We start from the raw sequence: 25,767 nt of genomic DNA, 5'->3' as shown, positions 1-25,767 counted from the left end.
GTGATCCTAAACAATAACGATATATCAGATAGACAAACAAATTTCAAGTGTTGAGCCAAGTCTGGATTAAAGATCATCCAGAAAACTTGTTTAACATCTAATAATTCATTAAAGAAAAAACTTTCACTAGTTCACTTGCTATAAGACTGCAGAAACAAGTGCACATCTGATCTTCTATATGAATCCATGTAAGGTAGTAAGTTAAAAGGCCAAATCGATCTAGTAATATCTCTGATATCGAGATTATTTTGAGAACATAACTTTCGAAAGCAGTTGAAAGTATCAATGTTTCTTATCACTGAGGCGATAAGTGCGACAGGACCCGTCGCCATTTGTTCAAGCAAGGATTTCAAATTCGAAGACTCTAGTTTCGCTTTACTGGACTCTGTAGAATCAACGTCGGAGCAATCTTCTTTTCTATCAGTATCTCTATTGCTGTTCGGTTTGCTGCTGATGGGTTTTCTTCGAGTAAGAAGAATCAAAAGAACTTTAACAAGATGTGGCAGGCATGAGGGGCAAGTAAACAACAAAAATTAGATCACAGATTCTAGTAACATCAAGCACTCATCATTTTATTATGCCGATGCCATTAAGTCAGATGTACTACCTAACCTTTGTAATAACAGAGAGGTTATCGAAAAAAGAAAATAATGTTCTTTCTATTAGAGAGTTATTCCTAAGAAAAGGTCATACTTTCGAGTAAAATACTCGTTCTTTAAAATTTGTTTTAACCTCGCTTAAGCAACTTATGGGAGAAATAAGTAGAAGCAAAGAGCAAGAAGATCCTTCATAGAAAAGCTAGGAAAACTAAACGTTTGGGAAACAACTTATAAGAGATAATAAATTAGTAAATGACCATTCTACAAGCAATAACCATTCTTTAATATTCAAAAAGGTCCATGCTCGAGCGTCGAGCTGCCTATCCAGTCTAGTCCATGGTTGGATGCATCCATTTCCCATACTACTAAAGCGTAATCATCCAGTTACTCAAACTTGGCACCAGCCCCATACTACTAAAGCCTAATCATCCAGTTACTCTAACTTGGCACCAGCACCACTTATGCCTGCACTCAATAATGATTACAGACGTTTGCCTCCAATGAGACCCGAGATTGTTAAATAGCTAACCAGAAGAAGATGTAACTGGCTGCCTGCTTTTATCTCTGACCCATTATGATAGAGCAAATGCTCTTCCAATGAAGATTCTAACTACAATGAATGATAAAGATTGCAAAATTTAAAAGAAAACAATCAAACACACCAAGAATTGGAAGGTGGTAAAATCCTAATATCAAATTGATATTAGACTATAAAACCCACCCAACGAATGAAAACAATTGTATTGATTAGAGTTCTTGAATACACACACTAATCAATTCTAACAATGGAGAATGAAAAATTATAGAGATTACAAGAGTAAATTGAAAACCCCCAATTTCACTCAAGAACCCTAATTTATGGCTCTCTCTCTAACTAGATCACTCTCACTTACAAGAGGATTACAATGTGTTTCTCTCACTTGATACCACAACAAAAGATGTTTACAATGTGTATTTATAAGGTTCATAAGTGTGAAAGAACAGAAAGGAAAAACACGTGCAAACAAAAGCCAAAAAACAGAAGCTGCACTTGAAGCCCTGTAGTCTGTTCGACTGGAAGCTTGGGTCGAGCGAAACTGCTCGACTGGTCGAGCTACCTTCAGCAGGTCGAGCCAATGTGCTCGAGGGGTCGAATGACGGTACCGTAACATTTTGATCTTGAGCTTCAAAAGATCCTTCATAAGCCCATTTATTCCAAGCACAAATAGACCACACCATCAAGCTAAAATCGAGGTTATGAGCCACACATATCACATTAAAATTTTTACCATTATACAGAGTAAACATAGATTCGTCCACAGGAAAACATAAATGTAGGTTACGAATTCCATTAGTTGATGTATTCTATGTTATCATAATTATCCTTAATTCATACTCCTATAAGAATTTTGTTGCTTGCTTAATTATGTTAAGGCGGAGAATTGGTGAACTCCTTTACCTTATAAAGTTGGGTTAGCTTTCAAATAACATGTAGAAGGATATAAATTTCCAAGCCTTAAAAGGCGTATTATATGCTTACTCTGAGGATCTTAAATCAAGTATTAGTTTCCTCCCACTATTAAAAACCCCCAGAAAAAAAAAAAAAAAAAAAAAAAACCAAGGAATGATAACCAAGGTTGCACTAAAACGGACACGGACACGGACACGGACACGACACGGGTACGGGAAAACGCCAACTTAAAAATGGCGGACACGGGGACACGAAAATGGTAATATAATAAATATATCAAATTAAAGATATTTTATTTTATTTTAAAGTCTTTAATTTCGACGTTAGAGTTATCAAATCAAATTTTAAAATGATCAATTATATATAAAGTAATTAATTAAATGATCAGTTATTATTTTGTAGAATAAATTAATAAAAATTTTTAATTTTAATCTAAAAGTAATTTTTCTTAAAGCTTTCTATTTTCACATTAAAAAATTGAATTAACGCCTTAAAATGATCAATTAAAAATGATCAATTAAATTACCAATTAAAACTAAAAGAAATCAATTTTAACTTAAAAGACATCAAAATATATCAATAATAACTAGAATCTGAGAGATTAGCTTATTTCTAGAATGATACTATAAGTCGAAGTTGAGCCCTGTTGGTGTCAGAATTTCAACAAATTGGCGATCTTCCCGCTAATTCGACGCCATTTTAGCCCACTGCAGTAATATCAAGTCTTTCACGAGTCGCAATGTCAGCAGAACAAGAAATTTCTTCTGATTCCTCTTCAATTCTCCTTCCTATTCGACAATGCCTTGAATCCTTCTCCAAGGTTCCATTGATTTTTAGGGATTCTTTGATTGGATTCAAACAACCCACAGTGAAATTAGTCAGCAGCAGTTGCAGCACCGACTTCGAGTGTTTGTCTGTGATGGAGGAGCAGCTGTCGGTGGCGGTGGCGCGGTGGAGGTGGAGGAAGAGGTTGAGAGCAAGAGAGGGAATTGCAATTGAGAGGGAAATGGAATTCGAGAACCTTCTGCCTGCTGTAGTACTCAGTTTTCAATTTTTTATTTTTTTTATTTTTTTTATTTTTTTTTAAATAACACACGTGTCCCTTGCCGTGTCCGTCGCGTGTCCGTGCCGTGTCCTTGCCGTGTCTACGTGTCCGAAAAAATATTAAAATATTGGACACTTCATTTGGCGTGTCGGACACGGATTTTCGCGTGTCCGTGTCCGACACGTGTCCGACACGCGAGTTGACTGCCATGTCCGTGTTTCGCAGATGATAACGCCTGAAAAACACAGCATTCACTACTAGGTTTTTTACTCACTAATCAGTGATACCAGACGGAAAACAAACACCAAGGAGTAATAACCCCTGAAAGAACACAGCAATCATGTCTAGGCTGGGTGCACAAGATGCAAAGAAAGACGGGGAGGTGCATGAGGTGCGCCTAGGCAGAGGCATAGAATACAAAAATCCAAAAAAATTACATCTCTTGGCGTGCACGTTTTTCCCAACACACCCGCACCTAGACTAGCATAGCCCCATGCAGTTTAGTGTCCCTCGCGCTTTTTATAGCTAAGTCCACAAATATGAGGATAATCCGTCAAGTGTAGCCGAACAAAATGCAAATGATACTCAAATGTTGGAGTATAAAACAATGCAAGGATAACGTTTGAAAACTATTTACACACAGCAGCAAAACTATCCAAATAGGTCACTCAATTAAACGAATTTGATTTTGAAAGCAAATCACAATATCGACAAAAAAAACTAGTAATTGAGTAGTGAGAGTAACATTAAAACTTTTTGAAGTGGCATTGACTAGAAAAGCCACAAGAAAGACAACATAAAAAACATACAAGACACTAGATTGAAGAACCAATATTATATAGAAGAATATACCAATAGAATAATGGAAAACTAATGAAAATTTTTCTTACACAATATCAGGCTGGAATTGCCAAAGCTCACTCTCTTCTGCAGATTCCCATGACAGAGGAATGCATTGTACCTACATCAAATGAACCATTAAACATAAGGCATTACGAATATGCATTCACATAAGAGTTTCATAAAGTTCCTCATAAGTCAAAACTTACCGTACATAAGCTACAATCACTTTTGTCTAAAGACACATCTAAATTTTCAATCTTATTCATCTCCAAATTAAGCTTTAAATTTTCTAAACTCGATGCATCACCATCAGTCAAAATGACCTGCATCAAAATACAAAGTCGAGACTCAAGAAGTCGATCAAAGTGCAGTTCTCTTTTGGAAAAGCTTTGAGATAAGAATTAGCACATCTAGAAAGGATCAACATCCAAGGAAAAAGAAGGTCCACATTACCAATAAGCTATCCTTCAAAATGAACACGAAGAAGAGGCTGCAGCACTAACATATTGACAAGACTTTAAGGGGGTATTTGCCTATTTGGTATGAGCTTTTTAGGTTTAAATAAAGGATAAAGGATTCACATAACTCATTCCATTATCTAGTGTATGCTATGCGATTGGGTTAACCCAATCCCTTTCATAAGAGTAATGGATACCTCCAAATTGCTACCGCTCATTTCTCATTAGAAATCAATTCCTTTCTCTGATACTCTCTATCTTCACATTCTCTTACAAGTTACATCTCTTTACACAAAACAAATAATAACATTCAACATCATTCATATCTCTCTTTATGCATTCCTTTTCCATTACATTTCCATTTGTCATACAAACACCCCTATGAATGCACAACCTACATTACAAAAACATAAAGCAGGCTGATGATGAAACAGAGGAGCTACTCAAAACCTTGAGAAATGAGGTAAATAACACTGTTTGGATAATAATATAGACATGAGCAAAAGAGGAGGAAAAGAGGAAAATGGAGGGAAAGATAGAGCTAAATTTTCCCTCCAATCTCCCCACCATTGACAGGTGGTATTCATTACCCTAGAAAAAATGGATACTTCCTCTCCCACACTTCCCATATCCCAACCTTAATTCAAAGGAACCTGAACCCTAGCCCTTCCCTTCCTTCCTTTTTTCCATTTCCTCTTATCCAAACAAAATGTAAGCGAAAGATAAGAGATAAAAACAATAGAATTTTGTGAATGTACAAATAATCGACATATGTAAGGCATGTGAAGGCAAGAAGAGTAAATGACACTGAGATGCTAAAAGATATAGGATATATTAAGGGAGACATTCAATGCTCTACAATTTATTTCAAGAGATAAATGTTTTGTATTTTTGTTATAGATATGTTTTCAAGAATTCATCAATTTGGGCAAGAAAATAGAGCTCCATAATTGAAAATTGAGGAATTCATTCTTAACACAACAATGAACATTGAATGGCAACTCTGTTCTAGCCCTAAGAAATAAAAAGTGTTGAAAAACATTAAATCCAGAAAAATAATTAGCCACTTTTTGTCAGAGAAGAATAGGGGTTGAAATAAATGAGTGTACCTTGTACAATGTCAAATATAAAACAAACATAAATCACCAATGAGTGAAGAGTCATATAAATACGTTGTCATATTATGAAGGAATGTATAGTAAAACAAACCTGAGAAGCTTTGACATGATTAAGGCAAACGCCAAGCAGACCTACACCAGAGCCAACCTGTTTAAATTCAGCACATGAAAGAGTAGAATCATTATAACCAACAGTGTCAGACAGTCCATATTAGCACATAAAGTACTAGAATAACAGAATTAACAAATTACTACACTGAACAAGTCAATTTTATTTACTTGATTGACAACAGTTTCAATGGGTCAAGTATAGAAGATAGATAATGGAAAAGGCATATGGAAAAAATTGAGCGACTAGTGCTACTAATTGCAACTTGATTTCCTGACTGAAATCACCAAGTTCTTTCACTAGACCCAACAGAATTTCTTATACTGTTCAACATATGAATCTATCCAAAGAAATTTCATGGCTAATACTTCACCTCAAAACATGACTTCTTCGTAAAAACTTCAGGGTATGAAAGAATAAACTCTGACAGAAAAAGACTAGAAGGCCAAAGAGCACACCTACACACATCATAACACAATTAGCTTAACTAGACATGAAAAATGAATTAAGTAAATTATAACACCAACAGAAACCCGAAATTTTTTGTGTGGGACCAACTAGATCAAATCCACCAACAAGAACAAACATGAAACACCACAAGCTATATACAATACTCCATATATAGCCACTCACAAATCTGCAGTAATATTTTGCAATTCATGATAAAACATGGCTAATAGAATCATACATTACTACCATTACAACCAAAAAGGATCATTTAATATTTAGTTCGACATAAATGTCTTTACAAGAAATGCTTGATCTAACCATGGTACACATATAGTTGTGAGATTAAGAAGAATCATCACTACAACACCTCTCAAAGGGTTACCAATTTGCTCATATTTAAGATTGACAAACATAATAGTGGGAAAACTCCAAAAGAACTGAAAAACTTACCCAGTGTCCCCTTGAAGCATATTGAGAGAACATTGCAATGGTACAACCATCTGCATTTGACCCCAATGACTAGGCACTTGATAACAAATTACCAAAGGAAAAAAATCTTAGAAAAACTTAGAATCCACAAAAAAACCTCCATGCTAAATGCCTATCAATTCAAATCAACTAATAGTCAATAGTTCTTACCATCGTTAAAAAGAAACGATACGCGTTTCACAATCCATGAACTTCCATTAGCTGGTGCATCTTCCTGAATTTCAAAATTCATACAAAAAAAACACAGTGCACATGGTAAATAAGAATACAAAATTTTCAAAACCACACAGAAGTAATGACCCCTAACCAGAACTGACCGTTAGAGAAGCCATGTAGTCAGCATATCGCTCATAAAATTCATCCAAGACATTTCCACCAGAAGATTCCACTTCTTTAATGAGCTTCTTCAGCAAATTTTTCAAGTAAGGTGCATAATAGTTATAATCCTGCAATAAGCGCAAGCAGTCATGGATTCTGATTTAGCAACAAACTCTTATAGCTAGAACGACCTGAGCTCGATTAGAGCTCCAAGAGAAGGAAAGGCCCACAATCACAAGATGAATTCAGAAGTAAAGGAAGGGAAAAATAGACATTTCTCCATCAAATTTAGCATACAGAGAAAAAAAACCGGGACCTTACAAGGTCTGCTGAGAAAAATATTCATTTGAGGCCACGCCCAAGGAGTATACCCTCAACGCATCATTTCTCTCTCTTGTCAATTACTACATTTATTTCTTGTTACTACACAATTTCTCTTCCTTCTTTGAGTGTAGTAGTGACTTAGTGTACGAGCTACCTCCATTGTTGCAGGGATAAACTTGGTGGTAAAGGAAAAAAAGTCCTGCAGAAGGCAGTCGGAAGCCAGCGTACTGGGGATACATCAAAATATCCTCCAAGGGAAACCCTCCACATATTGTGGACAGATGTTCCGCCTAGTCTACTACTCAAATCATCTACAATTGTAAAGGGAAGAAAAGAAGGCCCATTGTTGAAAATTTTAAGGGGCGAGAGGGGGCTTTGTCGCCATGGCGCCATGAACTTTTTCCCCTTATATAACATATATAATGACAACTTCAAAAAATATAATAATGGTTGGATAAGTGGTCACACTAATATTTTTATAGCTAAGAGATCAAGTTTTCAAACCTTTGCCCCTCTTTTTTTTAACACAATTTTGAAAGTCCAAATTTCAAACCTTTGCCCCCCTCAACTTTTGAACCAAGTTTTGGTTTTGCCACTTCCATTATTACCCTCATCACCTCATGCAAACATTGTCGATACAAATCACTGGTTTTTATTCCTTTCTTTTTGGGCCAAAGATAGTGCATGATATAGAGCATTTCTAACTGAACAAATGCATATCAACAAAAGATCTTCACCTTTTTCAATAAAATGGCAAATTAGAGAGCATATTCACAGGAATATGTAGAATAGAACTAATTGTGAACCTTTTGCAATAATAACAAAATTAAACAAAACCCATTAACCCATTATTCTGCAATGTTCCGTCTACTGAAATAAATCATAAAGTATAATACTAGCAAAACAAATTAACTATCATCTCAGAAAAGAACCCAAAAAAATGCAGACATTAGCATTTCACATATGTTTCAAAAACAACTATTGATTCAAAACTATCTCAATCACAGTAAGGAAATTGTAACTTGGGTCATTTACAAAATACAATAATGTCAACCAATCAAAATCTAATCAAATCAATATCAAAGGGGAGATCATGTCTTCTCATCTGGGTTCGATTCTCCATACCCCTCCCCTTCACTCAACCTACCCTTTGCCCCAAAAAACATATATCATATTGAATGATAGCTTACACTATTGTTAATGCAATATGTCCAAATAAATTCTTGCACATCCTTCGAAATAAAGCCACACCCACACTTTCTGCACAAAAAGCGAGGGACTGTTTAATCTAGAACTAAGAAACGAGAAGGAAATATATTTGATGCAGCATATTTGAGAAATATGGTAAAAATGGGAATTATATTTCTACGTTTTTACCTTTCAAAGGAAATTAAACAATCTGAAGGTTCCAAAGAGAGAAAAGCAGAGACTAAGTACTGCTTAGCAAGTTCCAGATTGGCCATATCGAGCTTCAGGTTGTGGTTCGACATGGCCAATTATAATGCAAGTGTTCAGGAGAATTCGCAACAGGTTTAGGTTACTGTGAGAGCACTAAAAAAACATTTTCTCACCTTCTCTACACTTTTCCTTTTCACCATATTAAATTTTGTGTTAAAATATTTACTAAATTAATTTATCTCATTAATGAGAAAACAAAACAATTTCCTCATTGCTTGTCTACTTTCTCCCTTCTACTTTTTTTACTCTACCCCTTCTCTTAGTTTTTATTTTAAAATTTAGGGATATTATCAATGGTACCCCTATATTGAAGCAACTAGATAGATACCCGTGCCATGCACGGAGATTAAAAAAAAATTTGAGTTAATTTTATACTTGTATTATAATTTTTGTAAAGGTTATTAGTTAGTATTTTAAATATTATATATATATATATATATATATATATATATATATATATATATATATTATTGAATATCTAAAATTTTTGTTCAATAATATTAGGAAAATAATAAATGGTAATACAATAATTAAATAATTACAACTAAATCAAAATTTTTATCATAAAAATGACTTCATAACTTCAATATAGATCACCTTGTGACTAACTTGTATGAAACACCCTGCAATATATATATTGATTAGTTATATTAATAATAAAACTATCAAAAGGAAATTACTTAAAGAATATAAACGCGTAATTTTTTGCCTCATAAGTTTTGAAATACTTCTTTATATACCACATTGTCAGTAGACGACGACGACGTAGTTGTTTGATTATCTTTGTCAACAATAAGAATTTTAAGTCCTTTCTTACTTCTCACTCTTGATACGGCAACATAAAGTTGTCCATGACTGAATACAGGTTTAGGCAAAAACAATCCAACATGACTCAATGATAGTCCTTGACTTTTATTAATAGTCATCGCAAAACAAAGCATCAAAGGAAATTGTCTTCTTTGAAGTCTAATTGGAAGCTATGTGGTATCTGTTGGAGTTAATGTTATTCTTGGTATGAAAACCTTTTCTCCTTTATTGCATCCCGTAAGAATAGTTGCCTCGACAATGTGATCTCCAAGCTGGTTGACTACCAATCGTGTGCCATTACACAATCCAGCTGTTTGATCAATGTTTCTAAGCATCATAACAGGAGCACCAATCTTCAATTTCAGCTCATGATTTGGAAGGCCAGAGCACTTAATACTATTTAAGTACTCTACAGAAAAAGCATCAGCATTAGACTCAAAACATCCATCTGCTTTACTTATAGAAGCAGAACTTAAGTAAACATTTTTGTCCCCAGGTAACAATGAAAGAACATATTCATTCACTTTTCCAACAATATCATTTGTAGGACAAAGTATGGCCCTTTCTTGAAAAAAGTTTGTGTCACTTAAGTTCTCCTGTATGGATGGATATGTACTTTCAACTATGGCACCAATAGGATCTACAACATCCTTAATGAGAAATTCATCAAGAATATCAATAATGGCTTCTCCATCATTAGGTTCCCCTAGTATGCCATCACCAACCTTTAAAATCCAATCAGCGAAATCCTTTAAATCATTATCATCAACAGACTGAGTTTGCAACCTCATGTTCTTTGTAAGCCTTAAAACCTTACACGAATGCCAAATGTAAGTATGGCTTCTCGTTGCTTGTCTATTTTCTCCTTTCTACCTTTTTTACTCTACCCCTTCTCTTAGTTTTTATTTTAAAATTTAAGATATTATCAATGGTACCTCTGTATTATAGCAATTTATCAATGGTACCCACGTTAATTCCAATGGTACCCCCAACTATATGCTAATTACAACCGTGACACTATTATACTTCTTTCCGTTAAATGCCCGTTAAATCTCGAATTTGACCTAACCATGGTTAGTTTCTTCTTCTTCCCTTTTCCCTTTCCTCTTCCTGCTCTCCTTCCATGACTGCTTCATCTCAAGCCCGACAATGATCAACCCGAATATGCAGAAAGTACCAGTTGTTTCCTCCACTCCTCCCCAAGTCTTCCTTCTTAATTCCCCCTCTTAATATATACTCTTCTCTTCTTCCTTACTCCAATCTTTTACCACTTTCTTCTTTCTCTATCTTCCTCTGTTTTTTTCCTTCATTAATCAAGCTTTGAGCTTTCTCATTAATGGCTGACTATGAAACCCTAACCCACTGAAACCCACTTGTAAAACTGTAAATTTAGCTTAATGAAACTTTGCCCACATAAAATGAAGCAACTTTGTGCTATATTGTTGCTCTTTTCTCTTTACCCTTATCTGTTTTCCCCTTTTTTCTCTGCTTCTCCTCCTCCTAATGGAAAAAGTAGAGATGCCCTGAACAACGCAAGCCAACATCAATATAACCAACTTGCAAACCTGCCACCCGCTATATACCTTAAGGGTAACAGAATCAGTGGTGAGATTCCAGTTGAAATCAATCAATTACAGAATCTTCATGTGCTGGATCTCTGTGAAAACAAATTCACAGGCAGCATTCCATCAGAATTTTCCAACCTCACGAACCTTGAATTGCTAAACCTCTTATCGAAGTTCAATGTATCCTTCAACAATCTCGACGGATCGATAACAAGAGGTGGTGAGTTTGACACTTTTAAAGAATCTAGCTATATGGGGAATCCAAGGCTATGCGGCCGAGTTCTACCATCTTGGATTGGTAAATTGAGTAATCTTGCCATTCTCAAGCACTCGAACAACTCGTTTGTTGGACCTCTTAGGTTTTGATGATGACTACACTTTGTATAAACGAATAATTTTAGAGATTGTTTGCAGGTCAATATCCGGTCGTGTTTAAGATCGTTGATGTTACCTAGGTATTGGTCTATGAACATGTACTCGTCAAAGGAATCCAAATAAGTTAGAAAAGGTATATCGCTTAGGATGTCAAATGTAGACAGGAGGTCTAATGTTCCCAAGTTTGATGATCTAACGTTGCTGGAAATTGGAGACTGTGCATTGTTCCCATACTGAAGTCAGGAGATAATACGTCTGTTGGAATTCTGATTATTATTTTCTAATTTTTAGTTGATGTATTAGTTAAAATTAATTTGCTGCATTAATAAATTATTAAGTTAATTGGCAAAATATTTTCTAAACCACTTAACGTATGATTTTCTAAAATCCTTTTTATTAGGCTTTTGTTTCGGATCTATATTTAGTGAATAACTAAATTGGCTAAATATAGTAATGGGAACAGCAGCTGATATTAGTATAGGGATCTTTAGCTATTATTAGTTAAATGTACCCGTCCCTAAAATTAGTAAAGAGGAACCGTTCCTAATATTAGTAAAAAGGTAACCGTGTCTAAAATTAGTTAAAGGTAACCGTGTTTATTATTGGAAAAGGAAACCGCAGCTAATTTTAGTAAATGGGAACCATTGCTATTATTAGTAAAAGGGAACAATAACCGACCTTTCTATTGTTAGTAAAAGGGAACTGTGGCTATTGTTAGGAAAATCGTGACTTAGTTTTAATTAAGTGTATGCTTATTTAAAGCAATAACCGTAGGTTTACCTTACTAATTGAGATCCATATTATTTTCCTTATTATTTGGGATAAGGGAATAGTGGGTAGTTACCTCCTTTTTATTAGGGAAATTGATCCTATAAATAGAGGATTCGGCTGTTCCTCAAATAATGCATTCGTATGGGCAATTAATTTCATACGTTATTTTTGGAAAATCAACAAGAAATATTTTGTTCTAAAATTGCCAATTAATTTATAATATTTTCTTGTGCAACACATTGATTTTATCTTTAGAGAATTTTATCCTTGTATAAGGATTTTTGAGAGAGTTATTGTAACTAGACTTGGGTGAGTCTAGGGGAGAATTAGAAAGCTTCTAGTGAAGCTAGAGAAGAGATTAGCTTTGAGTGAAGCTAGGAGAGTTGCTTTGAGTGGAGCAATTGAAAGGAGAAGTTGGCCTAGTTGATACGCTTCGAATGAAGTAAGGTGTTTAATTTAATTGTAACGAGTTGCCTTAAACATAGTGAAAAGTTTAGAAATGCCGTGGGGTCGTGGTTTTTCCTTCTATTTAGGCCTAGAAGGTTTCCACGTAAAAATCGTGTAGTCTCTTTCATTATTTCGCTCTAAGTTTAAGTTTTATTTATTTTATCTAATTCCGCAAAAACATGGCAAAAACACTTAAACTTGTAACAACAACAATTCACCCTCCCTCTTGTTGTTGTTCCCATCTCTAACACAGTCTACATCGTTTTATGGTGAAATCTCACCTGATGAGATGAAGTAGCCATGGAAGGAGAGAAGGAAGAGGAGAGGGAAAAGGGAAGAAGAAGAAGAAACTAACCATGGTTAGGTCAAATTCGATATTTAACGGCATTTAACGGAAAAAAGTACAATAGTGTCACGGTTGTAATTAGCATATAGTTGGGGGTACCATTGGAATTAATGTGGGTACCATTGATAAATTGCTATAATACAGGGGTACCATTGATAATATACCTTTTTTTTATAATTGTTTTTTTTTTCAATTGAACAAAACAAAAGACATAGTAATGAATATAGTAATAAAATGCACAAAGAACTAAGAACAAGTAAAATAAAATAAAAGAGAAAGACATTGTAGAATATACAAGAATACGGGTTGCCTCCCGCAAAGGGCTTGTTTAACGTCTGTAGCTCAACGTGACACAACCTAGTTAGTTAGGTCCGATATATAGGACATCTAAGACCTTAATCGGCTCTTCAACATGATAGTGATGCTTAGCACGGTGACCACTCACCTTGAAGGTGTTAGTTGGCCCTTGAACCTCAATGGGGCCATGTGGTCACCTTAAACGGTCCTGACCATTTAGATTTCAAATTTCCAGCAAAGAATTTCAGTCGGAAGTTATTAACTAACACCAAGTCACCTACTTTAAATTCACGTCTGATAAGCCTTTAATCGTGTCATCTTTTGGTTTTCTCTTTGTATAGCAAGGCACTCTCGTAGGCGTCCAGACGGATCTGATCAAGCTCATTAATGTCAAGAAATCTTTTACAACCTGCGGCTTTGAGATCGAAGTTGAGGGTTTTAATGGCCCAATGGGCCTTGTGCTCTAGCTCCACGGGAAGGTGACAACGCTTCCCATAGATGAGTCGAAAAGGTGTGGTCCCTATAAAGGTCTTAAAAGCCGTCCTATAAGCCCAAAGGGCGTCATCAAGCTTGTCAGACCAGTTCCTTCGGGATTTGTGTATGATTTTCTGAAGAATGATCTTAAGTTAATTGTTCGACACCTCAGCTTGACCACTAGTCTGGGGGTGATAAGGTAAAGCAAATCTGTGTAGCACCTCGTACTTCCTAAGAAGTGACTCAAACTTATGCTCGATGAAGTGGGTCCCATTGTCACTTATGACTATACGGGGGCAACCAAAACGTGGAAATATGACCTTTTTAAAGAACTTGGTCACACTCGCCCATCATTAGTCTTAGTGGCTACAGCCTCCACCCACTTGAAAACATAATCAACAACAACCTAAATATATTTGTTTCCAAAGGATGAAGGGTAAGGACACTGAATATCAATACCCCATACATCAAAAATATCAACAACTAAAATTGGGACCATATGCATAGCGTTGGCCTTAGGTAAGTTGCCAACTCGTTGGCAACGATCACAAGTCTTAACATAGGCCTGCACATCTCGAAAGAGCGTGGGCCAATAGAATCCACATTGAAGAATCTTAGAGGAGGTCTTAGATGCAACTGCATGTCCACCGCAAGGTAGGTCATGACAGTGTTGTATGATAGAGTGTACCTCAACCTCAGAAACGCAACGGAACAACATGCCATCTACACAGGATTTGAACAAAAGCGGGTCGCCCCAATAGTAATACTGGAGATCATGGAAAAACTTCTTGATATAGTGAGTGGAGAGACCCGTAGGTAGCACTCCACTAGCTAGGTAGTTTTCTATATCGGCGAACCAAGGAGTCTCGTCAACAGCTGCGAGATTCATTAGCTGATCATCTGGGAAAGAATCATCAATGCCAGGCGTACCTGACACCTCATTCTTATCATTTTCTGTAGTCAATGCACATGCCCACCCTGTGACTGTCCTTGTGGGTATCAGTTCGTTCTTATCATTTTCTATGACAGTCATACCGCCCTTTTTAGGGACAACCTGCACTGAGGACACCCACGTACTATCGGAGATAGGGTAGATGATCCCCGCATTCAACAGTTTCAAAACCTCTTTCTTAACTACCTCCTTCATATTGGGCTTGAGTCTCCTCTGTCCCTCTATAGAAGGAGCGACGTCGGGCTCCAGGTTTATCCTATGGGTGCATATAGAAGGGTTGATTCCCTTGATGTTATCAATGGTGTACCCAATGGCTTTTCTATGTTTTCTAACAAGTTTGACCAAGGGGTCTAAATCAGCGCCATTGAGTTTACTATTGACGATGATAGGATATGTAGAGTTAGCACCAAAAAAAGCATATTTCAAACTAGAAGGGAGAGTTTTCAATTCTACCTTAGGAGGTGTGGAACTCTCTTTCCTCATTTCCAATATCTGCGTAATTTCATTTGCTTGCATAACCTCATTATACAATTCAAGATCATCAATATAGTCACCCTTAAAAGGGTCTTCCCATCCCAATAATTCTACATTATCTCCCCTAGTTCCTTCAACAAAGGACTGTAGGGCATCGACCTCATGGTTCCATTTAGACTCAAGAGGTATATCTTCAGATATGTCAATTAGGTACATAGATTCATTTGGGACTGGGGCACTCAAAACGTTCCTTATTGCAAATTCGACTTTCTCCTCCCCCACACTCATAACCAACTTACCCCTAGCTACATCAATCAGGGTACTAGTGGTCACAAGACATGGTCTCCCTAATATGATGGGGGTCTTAACATCCTCGGGTATGTCCATAATGACAATGTCACAAGTGTAACATCTCGGAATAACTCGGATCGTACGAAAAGAGAAGATGACCTTTTAAAAACAAGTGTATATCGTCCGAGTCAAACCAGGATGTTAGAAGGCAGTTAAAAACGGATTTGAAATTAAGGGAAGCTTGCGGATCGAGTTTTATTAGTGTTATTATGAACTACTAGATATAAGAAATTCTTAGCAGCGGATAAGAACGAAAAATTAAATCAACTTATTACAACTTGAGAACAAAATCGCCTCATAAAACCAAATATTCTTTAAACTTTATTAGAAGTTCTTATCAAGACTTCTGTATCCTAACGGTTTATTTCTCCAAGGGACAATCCTCACTCTCCAGACCTGCAACTTAACTTACTGCTAGTCATTGCCCAGATAGGAAACAACATCATCGCAGGGTCGTTAAGACCAAAAGTACACGTCAGCTAACGTCGCATAACAAATAATTAATTACAACAAGAGAAAGACTTAATTCAATAGCTGTCAATTCGCAGAAAAGTACGCTTTGATCATGCTAATAAAGAATAATTATTTTCATATAAAGGTTAGTCAGCCATACTGCTGTACTATCCAGCCATACTGCCGGTACACTCCAATCTCCATAAGTGAGACAATACATTAGGGGGAGCTAACCCTTAAGCAAGTCTCTACCATAGACACTCGCCTTACTTCGGTGCCTATGGTTAAGTATGCATACCCCCGCGGTGGCTCATAATGCCCCCATATACCGCGAGTAATTCATTTCCACCAATTGACGTCATACTACGTCCACTTTAAGGTTAGTGAGGTCATACTACCTCTGCTTATCAAAACAATGTATAAAAATTATTTATTCGAAAGATAACATTATCCGTACTATATATCCATGCCTTACTTTTGTATACCATTATTATATGATACATCGGACTAATGCGAACCACGCTGCGTGTACATACCTTAAGCAAGATAACCAATTCACAAGCGTCTTAATCAATTCCCGGTCACGAATCGACTTCCTACAAGGTTCAATCGTATTCGGGAAATAAGCACACATACACATTTTCCTCAAATCATCCATAACACACATATACAATTACACCCACACCTAGAATACCACACACATCATGAACATCCATCACATACTATAACATGGTAAACACACAAAACAGGACAGCATACATAATCTGTCCAGAAACACAACTTAAAACTGTTAAACTGAAAATCCGACTTCACCGTTGCGTCCGGAAGGCGTTAAAACCCCCGGGTACCAATTTCCATAATTTATAACATAGTATAAGTATTTTTAACCTAATTTCAAAGCCAAAAATGTTCCAAAAACACCTTTTTTCACCATTTTCCAAACCTACGGGATTTTGTCATTTCATTTTTTTTTTATCACAAAAATATAAATTTCAATGCTTTATTTCCTATTAAATCTAAACGACTATTTACATAATTTTCATGACCATCTATGAAATTAATTTTTATTCCTCAAAAATAATTCTTTTTACACAATGTACACACACACACACATCACATATATATTTATATATATTTCTCTAACAACATTATAAATTCCTCCTATTAATCAATAAAATAAATTTCTAACACCACATACATTTTTCTATTAGCATCCATTTTTTTTATATATATATATACTTTACAATCATCCATCAAACAAATCCTTCACACACATATAAACATATCTAAAACCCTAAAAAGAAACATTCTTCATCAATTTAGATAGAAAAATACATCCCAAAATCATACATGAAATTTTAAATTCATAAAGTAAACATGAATTATAAGATAAAACATATAATAATCATAGAATTTTAAATTAAAACTTAAGATTCAACATAGATTAAGAATTACACTTACAATTGTAAAGGAAAACACCAAATGATGAAGTGTGATGGAGTTAGGAATGTGAATTAGGAGGAATTTTGAAAGGATGTCAATATGAAAATAATTTAGGAATTAAGAAGGGTTAATTATATGGGATTAATGCCTTGATCCTTCATTACCCTAAGGGAGTTACAAGCTCCACCAAGAGTCCCTCCTATTTTCTTTTTTTTTTTTAAAAGAAAAGATGGGTTAAGGAAAAGTTTGGGTCCAAATAATTCTAATTGCCAAAAAGGATTGCAAATCTCATGATCAAGCCCAATAATAAATAAAATATATATATAGAAGTAATATTACTAGTGAATTATTAAATATATCGGGAAGAAAATATCGGGAAAATATCGGGGTGTTACAACAAGGTACTACAAGTTTGCCAATCCTTAAAGCTACGTCAGACAAGATTCCCTTAGGGTAGACAATACTACGGTCAACCAACTATAATGTCATCCTAGTAGGGGTCAATTCATTCACATTGCGGATTCTCTTATACATGGAGTAAGGCATTAGGCTAACACTAGCACCTAGGTCTGTAACACCCCTGAATTTCCGACCCCTTAACGAAACCAAAATCGTAAAGGACAGGAGGAAATTCAGGTGTTACAAGGTCACACAAAGCTCTATCCATATATATATTCCCAACAGTAACGGGAATACTAAAACTACCGGGGTCAGCTAGTTTAGGAGGTAGATTCCCAATCATGAAAGCATTAACATTCACCTCCTTAGAGACCTAAACGATCTCATCTAGCTTCCTCCCATTAAAACAAAGAGTCTTAAGAAATTTGGGAAAGGCGGGTATCTCAGACATTGCATCTAAGAAAGGAAGTTCAATGGATACATTTTTCAACAAATTCAAAAATTTCCCATATTTCTTTTCTAACTTAGCTTGCACCAATTTCTGAGGAAAAAGCACGTGCTTAATCAGAATGTCGGTGACCTTAGACTTTGATTTATCATGTTTTGCATTGGTCACAGTGTCAGTGGCATCATTATCATTCAAAATAGTTTCATCAACAACCACATTATCATTAACAACAGGCTCATTAACAATCACATTATCATTTACAACAAGCTCATCAACAATCACATTATCAGTAATAGCATCATTAGGTACTAGCCTTTCAGAAGATACCTCCACAAGGGGGGAATCGACAAGTTGCTTACCACTTCGCGTGGTAACTGTATTCACGGACTGGTTGGGCTACTTACCCTTGGGCTCTGGCTGGCTTGGGAATTGGTTTGGAGGGCGAGTGTTGATATGCTGTGCTACCTGAGTTATTTGTGTTTCGAGAAACTTCACATGTGAGACACTGTTTTGGATATGGGTCCGCAACAAGCTTTTCAGTTCATCAACCTCAGACCTGAGACTACGTTGGGTTTGGTTTGTAGTGCAGCAGAAATTTCGAAGGAAATGTCTGTAGGGTTTGGTTTAGACAAGTACTGGTATGATTCTACTCCCTTCCCACAACTTCACACCATATTGCAAAATCAAAATTGGGAGATATTAATGTCTGATTTCTGTTGCAACCCAATATTCCCAAACCTAGTATGTGAATTTATTTCAAACTTTTTTACTGACAATGGAGTATGTTCAAGCACTGTTAGGGAAATAAAAATAGAATTTAACAGTTTGATGTTGGGGGAATGGTTCAATGTTCCTGCTGTTGGTTTTAATACATACCATGTTGGTTCGAAAATTGTGTTTTCTGGAATCAGTGAAAAGACTGTTATAAAAGTTTTAGGAATTGATCAAAAGAAAGGAAAAATTAGCCACAACATCTTGTCTCCTTTGCACAAATTGTTATATAACATTGCACGTAGATTCATTTAACCACGTATTCAAAACGAAGTGAAGTTAGTCTATGTGATGCAACCCTGATTTATTGTATGGCTAATCACATCAAAAGAAACTTTCCTTCTTTGATGATTTCTCACCTATCTAACTGCATTGAAAAAGGGAGTTCTGTTGGATATGGAGGGTTAATGACATGGATTTTCAAAAAATTTGGTGTACCTCTAGATGGCTTACAGTTCCCAATGGATCCCAACAATAAAGTAGGTGCAAAATGTCTTCACAATTTGCATCTAAGATTAAATGATGAAGGGATACTAGAAAACGCCATTGAGAAGGTTGTGGATATAGAGACTGAGGATGAGAAGAATGAGGAAGGAAGGAAAGAACACGTAGAAGAGGATAAGGAGAATAAGGAGCAGGAGTCTGTTCCCTCTGCCACAACTAAAACAACAGAAACTTGGGAATAGGGACAAGCAGCAAGTAAGGGGGAATCAGAAGATAAAGGAGAAGCTATGGAGGATGATGATTATCACATTCTAGGTAGTGACTCAAGTGATGAGGAGATTGTGATAGCTATGAGGAAGCAGGCTGGTTCAATACAAAGGAAAAGTAGGAGGTTGGCTTCTAAATGTAAGGTTGTTATGGATGATGACATCACCTCTCACCACATCCCTGAGCCTACAACATATGTACCTACCTCTCCCAAGCCAGCCACACCACCATCACCTCAAATTCCATCACCAAAACCATCACCTATACAATCTACACCAACATCATTTCCAACACACACTTCACCAGGTATAGGTTGTGCTAACTTTAATTTTGTTCCTGCAGCTTCTTTAGACTCCATCCTATCGAAGCTCCAAGACCTCCAGTCTCAATTCCTTGCTTTTCAAGATGAAACTCGTGTCTCACTTGCCTCAATTACTGATCAGCTCATCCAGATGGAGAACCGTCTTGGTGCCAAGCTGGACACAGTTGAAGTGCAGACTGAGTTCATTGATGAAGATGAGACTGCTCCCTGATTCCTCTTCCTACATCATTTTACTATTTGTTGGCCCTTCTATCTATCAGTGAAAGTTATCAAACAATTTTTTTTTTTTGATACTAAGTTGAATTTATTTTGTTGACACAGCTGCTACAATTTCTTTGTTTCATATTAGTTTGTGATGTTAAATATATGCATAACTGGATTGCATTTCATGGTGTTTGCTTTCATTTACTGTTTCTGAATTTCTTCAATGGCAAAATCTATATGGTTTGCGCTGTGGTTTGACTATCCCAGTTCTTTTTGATTGATGACAAAAGGGGAAAGAGGATGCACAAACTTAAGAGAAGTTGTGAATACACAGTTTCACATCTTAATTGATTTATATTGCTCTAATAATGGAAGTTATTCTCTGATAGTGGTTTGTCTTGTTTGCTCTGATGCTGAATTGTTCTAATAATTGTTTTGAATGCTCTGTTGATAGTTTTATAAGATAATTATGGATATATGAGTTAATGAGCTACATATATGATGCTCTGATGATATCTAAGCTACATTGTTCCTACGTTGCAAGTCTGGAGAAGACATCGACTGGAAAACTGCAAATAATTTATTTTCTGTTTTTAAGTTAATGTAACGGTTAAGAGTTAAATTAGTTGCTTAATTAATTAATAAGTTGGTTGGCAAAACTATTTTTAGTCATGTAAAAATAACCTAAGACTTATTCTTTGATTAGAAAAAGTCTCCACTTAATAAGGATTCAATATTGGCTCCTATACTATTTTTAGTATGATGGAACCGCAACTCTATTTTTAGAGTATATTAACCGTGGCTCCATACTCAAGGATTCCAATAACTTCTTTATTTTAGGATCAAGGAAAATTGGATGTTACTTAGCCTATTTTTGGTACGGTTGTTACTCTATAAATAAGAGTGATCTTTGCTTAAACCGAACATCCATCTAAGAGTGTCCTTAAGGTGAGATCAAAATAAGAAAAATATTTTATTCATGAATTTGCCAATTAATTTATTATATTTTTCTTATGCAACTATTTAATTTTTATCCTTTTGAAGAATATTGGCCTTGTAAAGGGTAATCGAGAGAATTGTTGTAACTAGACTTGGGAAAGTCTAGGGGAGAATTAGGAAGCTTCTAGTGAAGCTAGAGAAGAGAATAGCTTTGAGTAAAGCTAAGAGAAAGCTTCAAGTGAAGCGTGAGAAAGAGAAGGAGAAAGAGAAGTGGCCTAGAGAATAGAGAAGCTTCGAGTGAAGCACCTAGAGAATAGAGAAGCTTTGAGTGAAGCAAATTGTTTTATGTAATTGTAACGAATTGCCTAAAACATATTGGAGAATTTTGAAATCCCGGGGGGTCGCGGTTTTTCCTTCTTATTAGGCCAAGAAGGTTTCCACGTAAAATCGTTGTCTCCTTTTATCTTTTTCGTTTCAAGTTTAAGTTTTATTTTCTTGCTAAATTCCGCAAAAGCAGGGCTAAAATTCTTAAACTTGTAATACAACAATTCACCCCCCCTCTTGTTGCGTTTGTCCATCTCTTCATATTTCAAAAATGAGAAACCATTTTTGGCCATTTCTCGAAGAGGCTCAAGAGGTCATCTAGGAGCTTGGAGTCCATGTCACCGCCACATGCGGTGTTAATCGACTACTTTTCCTCATCGAACAGTCCTCCATAGAAGGATTGGGCGAGCAACCAGTTGGGTATCTGATAGTGAGGACAGCTAAGCTGGAGGTCTTTAAACCTCTCCCATCACTCCCAGTTCTTCCCAAGTCCTATATATACCAGCGAGCTCGGAATTGAGCTAGGATTTAGCTTTATCCTTCAAGATGAAGGGGAAAAGCTGCATATGCACTGCTACCATGGAAAGATTCTTAGCAGTGATGGTGTCACACCTTTTTATAAAGACTGCGATATGGTCATAAGGACTCCCACTAGGGTGACCGCCGAATTGGTTCCTCTCAATCATTTGGATGAGGTGAGGCTTCAATTCAAAATTTTTTTACCGAAATCGGGTTTGACGATACATGGAATGGAATTTTGGGTGAGCGTGGGCGCACCCAATTGGCCAAAGGATTGGTTAGCATTGTTGTCGCTTTAACCGCTTTAAGCGTTCGGCGTTCAGTCTACGGGCAGTAACTTCGATCTCTGGGTCGAATCGCTCTAGAGATCAAGCTCTTCTATGCATTCAAAGAATTCAAACACAAAGGGGTCTAGGAGAGGGGACAACAAGTAAGTGGCCAGTAGCTCAATCAACAAAACAAAAGAATTACGCGACAAAAGAATTCAAACACAAAGAATTAAATAACCGCAAGCGCACGGTTGACGTGTAGTCGCGGGTCGAACACAAGGAGGCGAATTAATCAATTTGTTTGTTTTATGACTACAAGACACGGATCAAGAAATAATGTGGTCGAGAAACTAGTATTATGATGCAAAAACTAAAGCTAAAACAACGATCAATATGAAGATGAATATGATATGACAAGCTCTAGGGTGTCGGGCATCACCTAACTCTAGCATGGGAGTCGATCACTCTCATGATTGTATGAAATTGATTCAATGGAATAATTAAATGTGATCTAATTAATCTCAAGCTTCCGCTCTATTGATTAATATCGATTTAAGACCAAACTAGTGTTAATCCTCAAACTTCCGTTTTATTGGCTTAACTAGTAGGAATTTAATTTAAATATATCTCAATCCTCAATTAGTTCTAATCTCAAACTTGTGTTTTATTGAAAAGGTTAATAAAGATGTTTAAACCAAGATTCATTAAGCCTAGATTTAACTATAGACCCAAAATTCACACAATCAATCGATAAAATTTCATCCCATGCTTTGAATATACCCTAACCCTAAAGAAGAAAACTACTCACTAAACATGATGGTAAATATGCAATTCATAATGAATGATTACTTAATAGAAATAGTAAACATAAAACGATGAATGATTTCAATGAAAGAGATAAATAATAAAGCAATTAACAAAGAAAACTGACTAATTACGAAGAACAATAATGTAAATTGCAAGAAGAATTAATGTAACGACGAAGTTTTGCAACAAAAGCTTAAAGAACCAAAAATAATTCTTTGGATTATCTCTAAAACTACGGCTAAAAAACTGATAAAAACTGAAACTTAAAATAAAATAACTGCTGCTATAAAAATTGGCTGCAAAATAACCGGTCGAACGCATGGCGAAGACTCGTGATATCAGGGGTGATGAGTCTTTGGTGAGTTGGCAACGAGTCGTGGAAATATTGGGGACGAGTCGTCGCTCAGTCTCTAGACTTCAATGTTGAGATCAGAATGTATGCGATGAGTCGTGGCATGAGCGACGAGTCGTGGCTTTGGCACTGGACTACAATGCTGAGATTAGTAGAATTGCAGCATTAGAAGCAGAAGATATGGCTAGATCAAGACTGCTAGATCTTCGAAGAAAACAGTTTGCTCTTCTATTACAAGTGGTACGTTTTTACTAATGACGCATATTGTTTGCTAATTGCTTTGTTGCAACTAGGGATAGGGGTGTTAAATGGGCCAGATAAAAGTCGGGCCGGGCTTAAGTAATTATGAGGTCGAGTTGGATAAGGGCCCTTAAAATATAATATGGGCTTCAAAGCCCGACCCTGCCAGATCAGACCCAGTGTTAATACAAAAAATTATTTTTTTTTCCATCTATCAATTTATAACAAATAATCTATCATTTATAATAATTAAATTGAAAAAATATTAACAATTTCCATTGACATTGTTATTTGTAATATTTAAATTATCATTAATTATGCTATTTACAAGGCCCTTTTTGGACCCTTATTGAGCTCTTTTATAGCCCACTTCATTTTAATTATAACCTAGCTCGGCCCAGCCTATTAAATACCTCTAGTTGTAACCTAAACATTTTCTTGATTGGAGACGTTTGTCTATGTGGGTATGGTCCCGAAAAGGTTAGATATGCACGGCCTAAATATACTGCCCAAACTTTGATCGATTAGGAAAGGCAATAATTTTGAAAAAGACGAACATTTTTTTGACAGAGAAACTTAGTTGAAGAGATGAAAAATCAAACTGAAGAGCATAAGGTTGGTCCGAATACGAGCGGGATTGCTGAAAGCATGAACATTGATTAGCAATTTTTTGTGCTTTTTTGAATCATGGGGTTTGTTAGTAATTTATGTAATATTGTGATTAATATTAATGATCTTTGTGATACAAGGATTCTTTGAAATTAGATGGGTTGAGAAACTAACACTACCAGACACGGATCAACAATTAGATGGGTTGAGAAACTAACACTACTGTGAGCAAATAACTAAATTAAAGCAAATAAAGCTAATAATTAAAGCGAAGACAATGATTAATAGAAAGATAATAATAATATGACAAATCTAGGGCGTCGGGAATCACCTAATTCTAACATGGGAGTCCATTCCTCTCATAATTGTATGAATTTGAGACTTTGGCATAATTAAACGTGATCTAATTAATCTCAAGATTCCGCTCTATTGATCAATATCGGTTTAAAACCTCACTAGTGTTAATCCTCAAACTTCCGTTTTATTAAAAAGGTTAATAAAGATATTTAAACTAAGATTCATTGAGCATAGGTGAAATAGCCCAAACCAGCGTAAACAATATAATAATATTGTCTACAAAGCATAGCGGAAGACTTATAGAAGTCTGGGCTGAATCCAACCTGTAGCTCGATAGCCGCAGTAAACCAATATCAGAGTATTTAAAACTTTTTACATAATTAAGTGAATATTATTTAAAAAGTATAGTAAAATTATTACAATTTAATTTACAAATATCTTATTTACATTTGTATTTCAAAAAGAAGTCATAGCCTCGCACATAACACACTATACAAGTAGGCATCGTCTCCACATCAGAGCTAACCTGAAAATGGATCTATCCCCCATAAGGGATAGGCCCCATCAATGACTGTCAACAATTGAATTGTTGAGTAATCCAAAAAACTATTATATTTATTTACAAGTCATTAACAAACATCTCCAATTAAATTCCGTGTTCAATTGGTAACTATTTATAAACATTATTTTATCCAAATCCAAACCCATTTAAAAGACCGTTTGGTATCAACATAAATACGACTATGAACCTTTAGTTCATAACGAATCAAAATACGGCTATAACTTTACAAGTTAATAGCAAAATAATATGGCAAATGAAACATATGCTTTCATTGCAAAGAAAAAAACTTTATACACCAAACATATTTATTCAAAACTCATTAAAAACAATAATGTAACAACAGGTTAAAACGTGGGAATATATATATGGACCATCAGAAAGTAAGCTTGATCTAAATCCTGAGAACACGGGTGATCGTCATCACCGAAAATACGGCTCTTGCAAGAACGAAACGGGATCGGGGACTCGAGACCGATCCGAATAACCATTACCTATTATCAAGCTATAGGATTTCACAATAATCCGGATATAAATATTCGTTGCCAATTCCCAAAAACGGACATTTTTATAATGTCGAT

The 25,767-nt window shown here is 35.8% G+C and overlaps 1 protein-coding gene and 1 pseudogene across 1 annotated transcript; both read right to left on the bottom strand.

Moving 5' to 3' along the window:
• Positions 1-131: 131 nt before the first annotated feature.
• Positions 132-8,693, bottom strand: LOC130828505 (uncharacterized). Its single transcript, XM_057694481.1, has 11 exons — positions 8,581-8,693; positions 8,394-8,463; positions 6,879-7,007; positions 6,712-6,775; positions 6,523-6,598; positions 5,996-6,080; positions 5,605-5,661; positions 4,144-4,260; positions 3,985-4,055; positions 3,551-3,574; positions 132-516 (listed from the first exon to the last, which is right to left on the bottom strand). Exons 1-11 carry the CDS (start codon positions 8,691-8,693, stop codon positions 132-134), a joined length of 1,191 nt encoding a protein of 396 aa, XP_057550464.1.
• A 678-nt stretch (positions 8,694-9,371) lies between these two features.
• Positions 9,372-15,556, bottom strand: LOC130797219 (uncharacterized; annotated as a pseudogene).
• Between the last annotated feature and the right edge of the window lie 10,211 nt (positions 15,557-25,767).

This window comes from Amaranthus tricolor, chromosome 12 (genome assembly GCF_026212465.1).
Source record: "Amaranthus tricolor cultivar Red isolate AtriRed21 chromosome 12, ASM2621246v1, whole genome shotgun sequence".
NCBI classification, from domain to species: Eukaryota; Viridiplantae; Streptophyta; class Magnoliopsida; order Caryophyllales; family Amaranthaceae; genus Amaranthus; species Amaranthus tricolor.
This window is presented reverse-complemented; position numbering and strand designations above follow the sequence as displayed.

Coding starts and splice junctions, on each gene's coding strand:
- LOC130828505 (XM_057694481.1), bottom strand. CDS start 8,693: ATGTCGAACCACAACCTGAAGCTCGATATGGCCAATCTGGAACTTGCT. Junction 6,776..6,878: donor ACTACATGGCTTCTCTAACG/GTCAGTTCTGGT, acceptor TTTGAAATTCAG/GAAGATGCACCAGCTAATGG. Junction 517..3,550: donor GGTGCGGGTGTGTTGGGAAA/AACGTGCACGCC, acceptor GTTGTTTACTTG/CCCCTCATGCCTGCCACATC.